General features: G+C 39.4%; 1 protein-coding gene across 1 annotated transcript in view; it reads left to right on the top strand.

The window, feature by feature from the left end:
* MYH15 (myosin heavy chain 15) overlaps positions 1 to 15,422 on the top strand; it is a 164,827-nt gene that overhangs the window by 114,380 nt on the left and 35,025 nt on the right. Inside the window, 4 exon segments of the mRNA XM_049709855.1 lie at positions 1,042 to 1,069; positions 1,072 to 1,167; positions 12,003 to 12,121; positions 14,500 to 14,696. Coding sequence (XP_049565812.1) covers positions 1,042 to 1,069; positions 1,072 to 1,167; positions 12,003 to 12,121; positions 14,500 to 14,696 — 440 coding nt within the window.

The following is a 15,422-nucleotide window of genomic DNA, read 5'->3' on the forward strand; positions in this document are numbered from 1 at the left end:
TTTGTAGAGACGAAAGTCTCATAGGGCTGTTTTATGAATTGTGATTTAATACATGTAAAGAGGAAAACACAAACACAGCTATGTGAAATCTATGGAACTGTGGTTCTAGAGTACCACCAGTGTCATTTTATGACTTCTGACCATATTAATAATGAGAATGCAAATTATAGCTAGGTAAAGAGGATAGCACCACCTTATATTTGGCAGCTCTTCGTCCTGAAAATATTGGGTTTCATGGTATTGGCATTAGTTTCCAGAGTGTGGCAAGAGTCTGATGATTAGATTGGTTACTTAACCAGGTAGAAGTGCAAAGGCCACATGGCATATCCATTTCTTCAAACATGAACAATTCTGAGAGTTAGAGTTTAGTATTGAAATGTTAACTCAACAGGGTAACCAGGAGCCTGCAGCCTTAGTGATCGGGAGGGTCCAGTTGTTTTGACAGTTTAAATTTCTGTGATTGTGCTACTGCAGCTCAGATCCATCTGCTTTCTCCTATCCTTCTTGGTCAACCCTTTGGATTTCCTTCCTTCCTCCTCCATCTCTTCCCATCTTTCCTTTCCCTTCCCTCTGAGCCTACCCCCTTGTTAACTGAGCTCCTAATACGTGCTAGACACGATTCAAGGCACTGGGGGCATAATCTGTGATTAGATGGAATCTCTACCCTCATGAAACATATTCTAGCAGGAAAGAAAGATGGTTAAATATATAATACAATGTCAGGAAGTGAATATGTACTTCATCACTGACACGTTTTCTTCTTCAGAAAAGCAATGAATGCTAGAGAGGGTCCCCGATACCCAAAGAGTCATTTCTCCATTAATACCTATAATCTGAAAAGCTTGGGCCTCTGAGGGGCCCAGACCCTGAGTGTATTGTGCTTTCCTAAATTAGAAGACATGGTTTCCCAATGCTGGCTGTGGCTTTCAGGGCAGAGGAGAGCACAAGGGTCCCAGGAACCACCCCTCCCCTCCTTCCTTATGCAGCTAATTCAGCATGGTCTCTATAAACCATGTCCAATCTTTCCTTCTCAACTCATAGGGTAATGCTGAGAAGCTCTGTAGTCTGTATGAGAGCACTTGAATGAAGAAAATGCAGAACCAGATGAAGTGACTCAGTTGGCAAATGATCTGACAGCACAGAAAACAACACTACAGAGTGAAAATGGTAAGTAAACTTTCAGTGATGCTTCACTTACGAGTCTCAATCCCATAGACTGGTAGAGAGACCACTGAAATGGTGAAACAGTTATTGAGCCTAGGTGGGCACTTAAAAATTCTAGGGGACAATGAGGCCCTTGATGTTACCTTGTCCACAGACACGCTCTTGTCTGGGAAAGATCACCTCTGTACCACCTTGGGAGTCCCCGCCCAGGTCTCCTCCTTGAAGGGAAAATGCAACATGCAGTTGACTGGAGCAGCTTTCAAGATCAAAGGATGGTAGGGGCTGTCCACACAGTCTACAAACATGCCTCTTCATCACATCTACCTCATTGAAATAGGTATTTTTCCTAATTTTCAGTAATGAACCCACACCTCTTTTCTATATCTAAATTTATTTAAATTTATTTTTTAAATTGAAGTATAGGTAATTTACAATGTTGTGTTGCTTTCAAGTGTACAGCAAAGTGATTCAGTTATACATATATATGTATTCTTTTTCAGATTCTTTTGCATGGTAGGATATTACAAAATACTGAGTATAGTTCCCTGTGCTATACAGTAGGTCCTTGTTTACCTATTTTATATATAGTAGTGTGTGTATGTTAATCCCAAACTCCTAATTTATGTCCCTCCCCCATCCCTGCTATCCCCTTTGGTAACCATAAGTTTGTTTTCTATGTCTGTGAGTCTACTATTTGTTTTGTAAATAAGTTCATTTGTATCATTTTTTAAAATTCCACATATAAGTGATATCATATGATATTTGTCTTTCTCTTTCTGACTTACTTCACTTAATATGATAATCTCTAGGTCCATCCATGTTGCTTCAAATGACATTATTTCATTCTTTTTTATGGCCGAGTAATATTCCATTGTGTGTGTGTATGTGTATATATGTATACACACACATATATATATACACATACACATCATAGCTTCTTTACCCATTCAGTTGTGGATTGACATTTAGGTTGTTTCCATGTCTTGGCTATTGTAAATAGTGCTGCTATGAACATTGGTTTCCTCTAGATATATGGCCAGGAGTGGGATTGTGGATCATATGGTAATTCTTTTTTTAGTTTTTCAGACACCTCCATACTGTTCTCCATAGTGGCTGCACCAGTTAACATTTCCACCAACAGTGTAGGAGGGTTCCCTTTTCTGCATATCCTCTCCAGCATTAATTGTTTGTCGACTTTTTGATGATGACAGTTCTGACTGGTGTGAGGTGATACCTCATTGTAGATTTGATTTGCATTTCTCTAATAATTTGTGAAGCTGAGCATCTTTTCATGTGCCTGTTGGCCATCTGTATGTCTTCTTTGGAGAAATGTCTATTTAGGTCTTCTGCCCACTTTTTGATTGGGTTGTTGGTTTTTCTGATATTAAGCTGTATGAGCTGTTTGTATATTTTGGAAATTAATACCTTGTGGGCTGCATTGCTTGCAAATATTTTCTCCCATTCTGAGAGTTGTCTTTTTCCTCTGTTTCTGGATTCCTTTGCTGTGCAAAAGCTTTTAAGTTTAATTAAGTCCCATTAATTTATTTTTGTTTTTATTTCCTTTACCCTAGGAGACAGATGCAAAAAGATACTTATGTGATTTATGTCACAGTGTGTTCTGCCTATGTTTTCCTCTAGGAGTTTTATAGTATCCAGTATTACATTTAAGTCTTTAATCGATTTTGAGTTTATTTTTGTGTATGGTGTTAGAGAATGTTCTAATTTCATTCTTTTACATGCAGCTGCCCAGTTTTCCCAGCACCACTTCTTGAAGAGACTGTCTTTTCTCCATTGTATATTCTTGCCTTCTTTGTCATAGATTAATTGACCGTATTGTGTGGGTTTTTTTCTGGGCTTTCTATCCTGTTTCATTGATCCATATGTATGTTTTTGTGCCAGTACCATACTGTTTTGATTACTGTAGCTTTGTAGTATAGTCTGAAGTCAAGGAGCATGATTCCTACAGCCGTGTCCTCCTTTCTCAAGATTGTTTTGGCTATTCAGGGTCTTTTGTGTTTCCATACAAATTAAAAATTTTTTTGTTCTAGTTCTGTGAAAAATGCCACTGGTAATTTGATAGGGATCACATTGAATCTGTAGATTGCCTTGGGTAGTATGAACCCACACCCCTTTTTTACAGTCAGTAAAAGCCATAGTCTGGGGCTTCCCTGGTGGCGCAGTGGTTGAGAGGCCACCTGCCAATGTAGGGGACACAGGTTCGTGCCCCGGTTTGGGAAGATCCCACATGCCACAGAGCGGCTAGGCCCGTAAGCCATGGCCGCTGAGCCTGCTCGTCCAGAGCCTGTGCTCCACAACAGGAGAGGCCACAACAGTGAGAGGCCCACGTACTAAAAAAAAAAAAAAAAAAAAAAGCCATAGTCTGTACAATGGCCTACAAGGGTCAGATGCTTGGGCCCCATTATCTCTCTGACCTCTTCTACTTTCTCTTCTCTCATTCTGCCTTGGTCACTTTGACCTCTTTGCTGTGTTTTGAACATACCATGCACACTCCCACCCTAGAGTCTTGCCCTGACTATTTCCCCTTGTCCTGACTATTTCAGCAAAGACTTAAAGATGAGGGTTAATCAAATAGATCTGGGAGGAGTCAGGATTGGCCTTGTTGGGAAGGTGACATTTGAGTGCTCTCAACCAGTTTTCTCCATGTGCTTCTATTTTCATAGCATTTAATACCTTCAAAGAAGCTACATGCTTGACATAATAAATAAGTTTGTCATGTCTCCACCTGCCAGAATGTACCCTACACAAGGGCAGGGGTCTTTGTTTTGATCACTGATTTTTGTCAGTCATCTAGACCATGCCTGCCACTTATTGGAGATCCACAAACATTTGATCAATTGAAAGTAGAACAATGTTCCGTTGGCTTATTCTTAACTGTCAACCGCTATTGTTAGTTAGATCTTTTTCCTATATTTTACATGGTGGCAATCTATTTGAGGTTTTTCAATTTCAGTTTGTCATGAGCTTTTTTGTATCTTGCATACTCAATCACTTACAAGAGTGCTTCGAATCCATCAAGTAGATGGACAATGGTTACTTCATCTTGTCCTGTAACTTGCTTGTCTGCTATGAACAGCATGTGACTAGCTGTTTGTCTGTAATTAGAATTATTTTTAGTAATATATTCCCAAAGATAGAATTCCTAGGTCAATGAAAATAAACAATGTGTTTTTGATGCCCAGAGGCACTCACTTTAAAACGAGAGTGAAAACCGTTTATCCTTCTGCCTATGGACACCTCTGTTTCTAGATGTTAATCTAGAGTCAAAGCTAAATTAAAATGAACTGGCAAAATAACAAACCTGGAAATCTAGAAGAGGAAAGAGTTTTGGATTCTAGCAGGGACACTAAGTAGGACTCTTATGCTGGTGACAGGGTATATCACACTTGGCCTCATTACAAAACCCCCAGTTTGATCTTCTGTGCCATTTAGGATATAGTCTGCGTGGGGACTGTTCAGTTCAGAGACTAAGCTGGAGTATACCTTTTTGTCCAGCTCTGAAGGTAGTATTGTATACAAGTTTTTTCATAGGCATTGCCTACCTCTCCACCTATTGGCATTAATTTTCTACTCACTTTTTTGATGAGGAAATTGGTGGGTGAGTGAAATGAAAGTGGACCTGAGATGATAATTCTGCTTAGGATGCAGGACCTTTTATTTCCTCCTTTATTCTTAGCTTTACCTTTTGGCTTTTGTACAAATTAAATTTTAGGTATATACCTATCCAAACCTCCCCTCCTCTCACTAGGTCTATGCTCCAGATTTTTTGCTGCTTTTTTTGCTACTATCACCAAAGTTTCTTTTTCATGGCCTGTCCTGGCCACTGATTATACTCTGCTTTCAAAGGAGACCAATAGTAAATGTGAACAATTAAGCCATGTTAAGTGGGTCCTAGTTCTATAAAATATGTGATATGTTTGTCTTCACCCCCTAATGCAGGGGTTCCTAATCCCTGGGCTGCAGTCCACAACCTATTAGGAACCAGGCCGCACAGCAGGAGGTGAGTGGTGGGCGAGAGAGCGAAGCTTCATCTGCCGCTCCCCATCGCTTCCCATTGCTTGCATTATCACCTGAACCATCCCCCACGACCCCGTCTGTGGAAAAATCGTCTTCCACAAAACCAGTCCCTGGTGCAAAAAAAGGTTGGGGACTGCTGCCCTAATGGATTGGCATTTCCCCAGAAAACTTTTAAATATGATGTATCACCCAGAGCTTCTCAGTTTTGGTCTATGCAACCCCAGCAATTGTCAAGACTCTTTTAGGGGAACTAAGTAAGAGGTTAGAACTATTTCATTCTAATACTAAGATTCTGTTTGCTTTTTAAATTCTTTTGCTGCTGTTATTGATGGTGCAAAAGCAATGACGATTAAAACTGCTGGAGCTTTATCACAAGCTGAGGCAGTAGCACCACACTGCAGTTATAATCATTGTATTTGCTGGTCCATACTCAACAGTTTAAAATAAAAAAAGTCAGTTTTACTTAAGAATGTCTTTAATGAAAAAGTAAAAATTAATTATACTACATCTCAACCCCGAGTATATATCTTTTTAATATTCTGTGTGACAAAACAAAAAGTATGCATAAAGCACTTCCATTTCATACTGAAGTAGGATGTGTGATTGTGCAAGTTCTGAGTTGAACTAGCAATCTTTTCAGGAAGAATCATATTTACTTGAAAGAACATTTGACAAACTATGCTTATTCAGACTTAGATATTGCAGATATTTTCTCAAAAATGAACAAAATGAGCCTGTCACTACAAGGGAAACAGCTGACAATATTTGTTGCCAATAATAAAAGTGGAGCTTTTAGGTAAAATTAGATTTCGGAAAACAGTTAGGTACCATCATAAGCTTGATGGCTATCAATTCTTGAAGACTTTTCTTTTTTCTTTCTTTTTTATTGAAATATAGTTGACATGAAATATGATATTAGTTTCAGGTATATAACATAGTGATTCAACATTTATTTATATTTCAAATTGCTCACCACAATAAGTCTAGTAACCATCTGTCATCATACAAAGTTATTTCAGTACCGTTGACTGTATTCCCTATACTGTCCATCATGTCCCCATGACTTACCTATTTTATAACTAAAATAAGAAGTTTGTACCTCTTAATCCCCTTCACCTGTTTCACTTAACCCTCCCACCACCTTCCCCTCTGGCAACCACCACTTTGTTCTCTGTATCTATGAGTCTGTTTCTGTATTGTTGTGTTTGTTCCTTTTTTTTTTTAGATTCCATGTATTAGTGAAATAATAAGGTATTTGTCTTTGTTTGTCTGACTTATTTTATTTAGCATAATACCCTCTAGGCTCATCCATGTTATTGCAAATGACATAATTTCACTATTTTTTATGGCTGAGTAATATTCTATTGCATACACACACACACACACTGCATCTTCATTATTTATCTATTGAAAGACAACTTAGGTTGCTTCCATATCTTGGCTATTATAAATAATGATGCTATGGATATAGGGGTGCACATATCTTTTCAAATTAGTGTTTTTATTTTCTTCCAGTAAGTATCCAGAAGTGGAACTGATAGATTGTATAAGGTTTTAAAATTTTTTAAAGTTTTTAAGGAACCACCATACTGTTTCCATAGTGGTTGTTCCAATTTACAGTCCCATCAACAGTGCATGAGGGCTCCCTTTTCTCCACATTCTCACCAACACTTGTTATTTGTTGTCTTTTTGATGTATCCATTCTGACAGGTGTGAAATGATATCTCATTGTGCTTTTGATTTGCATTTTCCTGATGATTAGTGATGTTGAGCATCTTCTCATGTGTCTGTTGGCCATTTGAATGTCTTCCCTGGGGGGGGGAAATGTTTATTCAGGTCCTCTGCCCATTTTTATTTTTATTTTATTTTTTTATTTTTATTTTTTTGCGGTACACGAGCTTCTCACTGTTGTGGCCTCTCCCGTTGTGGAGCACAGGCTCTGGACGCGCAGGCTCAGCGGCCATGGCTCACGGGCCTAGCCGCCCCGCGGCATGTGGGATCTTCCCGAACCGGGGCACGAACCCGTGTCCCCTGCATCGGCAGGCGGACTCTCAACCGCTGCGCCACCAGGGAAGCCCCCTCTGCCCATTTTTAAATCAGATTTTTTGTTTTGTTGATATTGAGTTGTGTGAATTCTTTGTATATTTTAGATATTAACCCTTTATTGTATATATCATTTGCAAATATCTTCTCCCATTCAGTAGGTTGTCTTTTCATTTTGTGATGGTTTCCTTTGCTGTGCCAAAGCTTTTTAGTTTGATTAGGTCCCATTAGTTTATTTTTACTTTTGTTTCCCTTGCCTGAGGAAAGAGACCCAAAAGCATATTGCTGAGACCAGTGTCAAAAAGTATATAGTCTATGTTTTCTTCTAGGAGTTTTATAGTTTCAAGTCTTACATTTAAGTCTTTAAGTCATTTTGAATTTATTTTTGTGCATGGTGTGAGAAAATAGTCCATTTTGATTCCTTTCATTTAACTTCCAGTTTTCCCAGCACCATTTATTGAAGACTGTCTTTTCCCCACTGTATGTTCTTGGCTCCTTAGTTGTAAATTAACCGCCCATGTAAGTGTGGGTTTATTTCTGGGCTCTCTATTCTGTTCCATCGAACTATGTGTCTAGTTTTGTACTAGTATCATAAAGTTTTGATTACTGTAGCTTTGTAGCATAGTTTGAAATCAAGGAGTATGATACCTCCAGCTTTGTTCTTTCTCATGATTACTTTGGCTATTCTGGGTCTTCTGTGGTTCTACACAAATTTTAGGGTTATTTGTTCTAGTTTTGTGAAAAATGCCAAAAATGTATTTGGATAGGGGTTGCATTGAATCTGTAGATTGCTTTGGGTAGGAATATTTTAGCAATACTAATTCTTCCAATCTATGAACATAGAATATCTTTCCATTTACTTGTATCTTCAGTTTCTTTCATCAGTGTCTTATAGTTTTCCAAGTACAGGTCTTTCACCTTCTTGGTTAAATTTAATCCTAGGGGGCTTCCCTGGTGGCGCAGTGGTTGAGAGTCCACCTGCCGATGCAGGGGACACAGGTTCGTGCCCTGGTCAGGGAAGATCCCACATACCATGGAGCGGCTAGGCCTGTGAGCCATGGTCACTGAGCCTGCACGTCTGGAGCCTGTGCTCTGCAACAGGAGAGACCACAACAGTGAGAGGCCTGAGTACCACAAAACAAACAAACAAATTTAATCCTAGGTATTTTATTCATTTTGATGCAATTGTAAATGGAATTGTCTTCTTCATTTCTCTTTCTGATAGTTTGTTATTAGTGTACAGAAATGTAACTGATTCTGTATATTGGTTTTGTATCCTGCAAATTTATTGAATTCGTTTTTTAGTTCTAATAGTTTTTTGATGGAGTCTTTAGGGTTTTCTATGTATAGTATCATATCATCTGCAAATAGTGACAGTTTTATTTCTTTCTTTCCAATTTAGATGTCTTTATCTCTTTTTCTTTTCTGATTGCTATGTCTAGGACTTCCAGTACTGTGTAGAATAAAAGTGGCAAAAACGAATATCCTTGTTTTGTTCCTGATCTTTGAGCCATCTTCACCATTGAGTTTTCACCATTGAGTATTATGTTAGCTGTGCTTTTGTCATAGATGGTCTTTATTATGTTGAGGTATTTTCCCTCTATATGTTCTCTGTCTCTCTCTATGTCTTTCTCTCTCTCTCTCTCCCCTCCTTCTGGGACCTCTATAGCACAAATGTTAGTATGCCTGATGTTGTCCCAGAGGTCCCTTAAACTAATCTCTCTTAAAAAGAGAGATTTCTTTTTTGCTGTTATGATCGGGTGATTTCCAATACCTCATCTTCCAGATTGCTGATCTGTTCTCTGGGATCTTTTAATCTGCTGTTGATTCCCTTAATGTGTTCTCATTTCAGTCATTATAATCTTCAGTTCTGATTGGTTCTTTTTTATATTGTCTATATTTTTGTTGAAGTTCTCACTGAGTTCACCCCTTCTTCTCTTAAGTTTGGTAAGCATCTTTGTGAGTATTACTTTGAATTCTTTTCTGATAAATTGCTTATCTCCATTTTGTTTAGTTCTTTTTCTGGAGTTTTGTCTTGTTCTTTCATTTGGAAAGTATTCCTTTGTCTCCTCGCTTTGCCTAACTCTTTGTGTTTGTTTCTATGTATTAGGTAGATCAGCTCCATATCCTAGTCTTGAGAGAGTGGCCTTATGTGTGGCACAATTCCCCATGGTCACCAGAGCCAGTTTTTCCTGGGGTTTCCCCTGTTTGGGCTTCATGCACCCTCTTATTGTGGTTGGGCCACAATTGCTGTGGGCACACTGGTGGAGGGGGCTGGCCCCAGGCCTGGCTGGCTGCATAGCTTGGTTGTGACTGCTGTAGGTGTGCTGTGGGTCACTTGGGGTGACCCCCAAGTGGGAGCTTCTTGGAGGGGGTGCTGATGCTGGCCAAGGTGGCTCACCAGGTTGGATGGGGTAAGAGCCACTTTGGAGGGGCACCAGTGCCAGCTCGTGCCACCTGCCCGATGGAGTGGACATGGAGTGGCTTTTGAGGGGCCTTCCAAGGTGGGTCCTCAAGGGAATGTTGGGGCAGGGTACACTGTGTTAGCTAGATTGACTGAAAGTAACAGAAATGGTGCCCACCAGTCCTGGACCAGCCAGCTAGGTGGCAGAAGAGTTAAAAAAATAAAAATAAAAAGGTGTGCACAAGTGCTTCTGCCACTGGAGAAAGTTCTGCCAGATCCCTGCCCCTCCAAAATATGTCCCAATATTAGCCAATGAATTTCCTTCTTGTATGACTCAGGTGTTTTTCAAGCTGTTGCCTCTCTATTGGGACCAGGAGCAAGTGAGTTTGTACACAAGCATTGTCTGCAGTTTCCCGCAGTCCTCTGGCCCTCCCGGCCCTGAGCCCCACTGGTTTTCAAAGCCAGACATTACGAAGGCTTGTCTTCCCGGTGCAAGAACCCTGGGCTGGGGAGCATGATGTGGGGCTTGGACCCCTCACTCCCCAGTGGGGACCTCCACAGTTGTGATATCCCTCCCACTTATTAGTTGCCTTATCGGGGGTATGAGCTCTGATTAGACCACATCTCTGCCCTCTTACCCATTCCCCACATGGCCTTTTCTTTATAGCCTTAGTTGTAGAAAATCTGTTCTGCTAGTCTTTAGGCTGTTCTCAGAGACAGTTTTTCTATACGTAGTTGTAGTTTTGGTGTGTCCATGGGAGGAGATGAACTCAGGATCTTCTAACTCCCCCATCTTGAGCTGAACCTTAAAGGCTTTTCTTATGAGATAAGTGGTGATGTTAACAGATATGATTTTTTTTAATATTCTGTGATGAAATGTGTTAACATTTGGAAAATCTGCATAATTCAGTAAACGTATACTTTTCAAATCACCACTGCTTGATGTTGCAAAATCATGTGTAGGTAAAAGATCCATTCAAAGTTTAAGACAGATGCATGAATTTTAATGTAACAGAATAAAAAATTCATTTATAGGGATTATACCATTAACCCTTAAGAAACTTCTATTTGTTGAGTTTTGGTACAGTATCAAACAATAGTCACAATTATCTGAAAAGACTATGAAAACACATCTCCCTTTTCTAATTACTTATCTGTGAGAGGCTGGATTTCTTCATATGCTTCAACCAGAACAGTTGGATTCTTCAACCAGCTGACTTTTATTAAGCCAGAGATTTAAAAAAATATAAAATAAGCTTATTTTTCTAATTTTTTGTTTGTTTTGGAACATAGTTTTCCCTCTAAAAATCGTTGCTTCTGTTAACATGTCATTAAGATTTTTATTATGTTAAAATGAGTAAATACATACCTTAAATTCCTCTTTTAATTTCGAATACACTGTTAATATAAAACTCATGTAAACAAAATCTCTGTGGGGTCCTCAAAATTTTTTAAGCGTATAAAGTGTTCCTGAGACCCAAAAGTTTGGGAATTGCTGTTTTAACCCAAACACTCTTATAATGTTGAGAGTTTTAGAACTTGTTTGTAGCAAGAGGGGTGGGAATCATAAATATTTGAGGCTTTTATTATTGCACTAATTGCATAATAGAATTAACTGCCTTTGATCAGGATTGGCTCTGCTTTAATACCATTTCTAATAACCAAGGCATTTCTCACCTATCATTAATGAAGTAAGCTAAGCTGGGAAAGTAGACTAGAGTGAAATAAAATTTACCCTTCTCTTGGTCACATTCTGTACCATTTAATGACGCTTTCTAATAGTTATTTAGCAAGTCAGTCTACAAAGTACATTCACACTCATTTAATTTTCATTAACAATATTTTATCGCCATCCTCAATTTACAAATGAGGCAAAGAAGTTGTAATTATCTAAAGATCATGTGGTCAGAAATGTGTAGAGCCACATATAGTACACAAGGGAGCATGGCACAGAAGAAAGAATGCGTTCCTCAGGATTAAGAGCTTAACTTGAATCTACGTCCATTGCATAGCTGGTAACCAGGTTTGTGTCTCAATCACGTTTAAGTCAGTTACCATATTTTCCCTTCTGAAAAATGGGTAACATAATACCTATGTTATCAAGTAGCTATGAGAATTAAACTAGGTAATATATATAAAGTACTTGCTCTATGGAAGATTCTCAATAAATGGTAGCTCACTCTCGAGAGTTCTGGAAAGGATCATTGCCATGGTTTGCTGATAACTGGACCCTTGACTCTTTATAAATATCAAAAATATGTGGATCATATTAGTTGCTCTTAAGCCAACAAGTTAAGTGGGAGAGGCAGTAGATAAGAAGACCATGATTAACTTATTTTGTGAAATCTTTTTGTAGGTGAGTTCCTAAAAAGGCTAGAAGAAAAGGAAGCTCTGATAAACCAACTTTCCAGGGAAAATATTACCTTCACTCTGCAGATTCAAGACCTGAAATGGCAATTGGCAGAAGAGACCAAAGTCATGCATCTATTGTTTCTCACCAGGAGCTTGACTGTATGTTAAAAAAAAAAATAGTGCTTGCTAGGTCAGCCTGAATATCTTCTCATATAAAAGAAGGGGGGAAAGTGCCCTAGAAGTTATGGAAAAAGATGTGTTGGATCTTATACGTGCCAGGGAGGACTCTGATCACTGAAGGAACATCCTCAGTAATTTAGATCACTTCTCTAGTTTGTCAGATTTAGAGCAAACAAAGTATGCATTTTCATTTTGCATTATTGCTAGAACAGAAAGTCGGCAAAGTTCTTTATGGGTCTTTGATTCTGAATTGCACAAAGAAGTGGAATTAAATAAAAGAGCAGGATAAAATGAATGGGGCTGGATTAGCTCAATATTATTTTCAAATTGTCAATATATTATAAATATTAGTCATTATTAGTCATTTCTTCCCAAGAGAATATATAATGTTGCTCGCAGGTGACCACAGTGAAAGTGGTTCTTTAATGTTAAAGCATAGTGACTAAGATGAGAGATGGATTTTTGAGCCCTGGTATTCAAGTCTGTTCTTAGTTCATATTCAAGGCCTCTTTCTTACTAAGACCCCAAAAGACTTCACTTGCATATAATCTCACTGCAACTCTTCAGACTTCAGTTTTTAAATGTTTTATTTTATTCCTTCCACTCTCCTTATTTTCTATATCATATGTACATTTTCAAATTACTGTCATGATTTGTGCATCAGACATCATGCTAGACGCTTCTCTCATGCCATATAAACCTTCATATATAAGTCATATGAAACTGGTAGAATTATATTTTTTTACATGAAGTAACCAAGGCTTTGAGAAGACAACTCATCCAAGGTCATACAGCTGGTAGTATACTGTGAAGGAAGTTTAGCAGGTTGTGAAATGACTAGATTTATAGTTTAGAAGATCTCTCTGGCTGACTTCCCAGTGGCTTCCAACTGGCATACAAGGCCCCCTTTCTTGGCTCCGGCCTCCTTTTGTGACCTTACCTTCCACAGCTGCCTCTGTCATTTACTCCCCTCCAGTCACCCTGGCCTCCTTGCTGCCCCTTATACAAGCTGTCATCATTCAGGCCTTAGGACGTTTGTAGCTGCTATTCCCACTGTTTGAAGGCCCTTCCCCAAGGCCTTTGGGGACGATGAGAAAGAACCAAACATTCCTCATCATGTCAATCTGTTTTCGTTCTCAGTGCAGTCAGCAATTTTATTTAGTAATTTTTGTACATGTTTGTTTTACATATCCTCTTACTCCTTTTAGCTCCTTTGGACAAAGGCTTTGTCTCCATCTCTTTTACTTCAGTTAACACTATTGCTTAGAACAGGCGCTCAATAAATATATATTAAATAAGAGGAAGGGTAGCAATTTGAAGCCAAGTTTCCCAGATTCCAAAGCCTGTGTCCTTCTTAGGGTCGCTATGTATTATTGCTCCTCATTCACTGCCCAAAGGTGTCTGCCTGAGGCTGCCATTAACCAAGCCTGTGCTTTCAGAGCTGCATCTACCTAAGAAGATGCCGTTTCCTAATTTACATTAAGGACCCATGAGGACTGGCAGCGACCCTGGTTCTTCACACTAGACTAGGTTATCTCTTGGGAATGATGTTGCTAGGTTAACCAGACCACCCCTTAAGTGCCAGCAGTAGTCATTAAACTGAGCTCTACTGTCCAGTAAATACAACAGCCACTACTACACTACAGGTGGCGACCTGAATTTAAATTGACATTAATTAAAATCAAATAATTTTTAAATTCAGTTTTGACTGAATTTGACCTTGTTTGGGGCACATTTTGAGTGTTTAACAGCCACGTGGCTAGTGGTTACCATATTGGCAGTGCACATATAGAATATTTTCATCACTATGGAAAGTTCTATTGGCTAGTACTGCTTTAAAGTTTTAAAGTTTTTAGGAATTTACATGTGAAAGAAAAGGTTCTGTTCTCCTTATGAATAGAATGAAAAGGCTAGACAAAACTCATTGGTCCTTTCTAGTCCAAACAAGATCTAACTCTTGTATATTGCTAAATATAAATCTGATTACCTAAATGATGGTGAGTGTTCCTCTTGCTACCGTTGCATTCTGCACTATTTCTAGAACTCCAGGCCTGTCTATTGTTGAAGCCCACATAGTCAGGCTGGCATTTCCCTAAATAGAACCCTCTTCCTTGTTGTAACGGCAGCAGTTAGATACTCTCTCCTTTCTCTTCTTGTCCCAAATTCTCTCCCTGGTATCATCTTACGAGGTTCAGGTTCAGCTTGCATTTGTGACAGGTGGTTATTAACCTTATCTAAAAAAGATGATGTCACCTCCAAGCCTTTCATTTTTTGTTAATGGCTGTGGTGCCTTTTTGTAACATGTGTTGTGTCCCCTGCAGTCACAGAGTGCCCTGGCCCAGGCCGTGAAGTCGGCCAAGCGTGACTGTGACCTGCTATGAGAGCAGTACCAGGAAGAGCAAGAGGCCAAGGCTGAGCTGCTCTGGGCCCTGTTCAAAGACAATGCTGAAATTGTTAAGTGGAGAACCAAGTATGAAGACGACACCATCCAGAGCACTGAGGACTTGGAGGATGCCAAGTGAGTGGGGCAGGGCTGCACAGAGGACTCTGAGAACAGTGACTGTGTCTTCGAGGCCACATGTGTACACTAAGCTAATCCTCACCAAGTGTGTGAACTAACCCAAGACCAAAGCTGAAACAGCCACCACTGGCAAGAAGCACATGCTCTAGAGGGGTTCAAAAATGAAAATTAGAATACAGAGTGACAAAGACTAGAGAGCAGTCCTGGGGGAAAAAAAGAGTTTATTTCTAGGGGTACAAGGGAAGTCTTCATAGATGTGACTTTGAACTAGGGTTTGAAAGTAGGCTAGCACGAAAATCCTGTGTTTCATTTGGAACGCCAAAATAATGGAATCCATGTGTGTACATGTCTCCGTACCTTAAAGTCATCATGTCTCTGGTCTACAACTTGTACACTACAAAGTGGTCTGTGAAGGTGGACAGGGGCAGCTGGAAACGTATTAGGATTTGTCATCCTGCCTATGGGACAAAGGTTTCTTTGAAAAGAAAACACTTTGGGGTCACCTCTAAGGTGAGGATATCGGTTTTATAGGCAACACTACATAAAGGCTTTAGAAGTTCTTCTCAGGAACTACAGAAGTTTGGGGCCCACGTGAATCCAGACTTAGTACCAGGATGTAGTTCTAAAGCATTTTGCTCAGAGGTCAAAGGACTGTGTGTCTTTGAGAGAAAGTGTCAAACCATCCCCGGCTTATAATCATTAAAGGTTGACTCAAAAGAGTGT

Source organism: Orcinus orca, chromosome 5, assembly GCF_937001465.1.
Source record: "Orcinus orca chromosome 5, mOrcOrc1.1, whole genome shotgun sequence".
In the NCBI taxonomy this organism is placed as follows: domain Eukaryota; kingdom Metazoa; phylum Chordata; class Mammalia; order Artiodactyla; family Delphinidae; genus Orcinus; species Orcinus orca.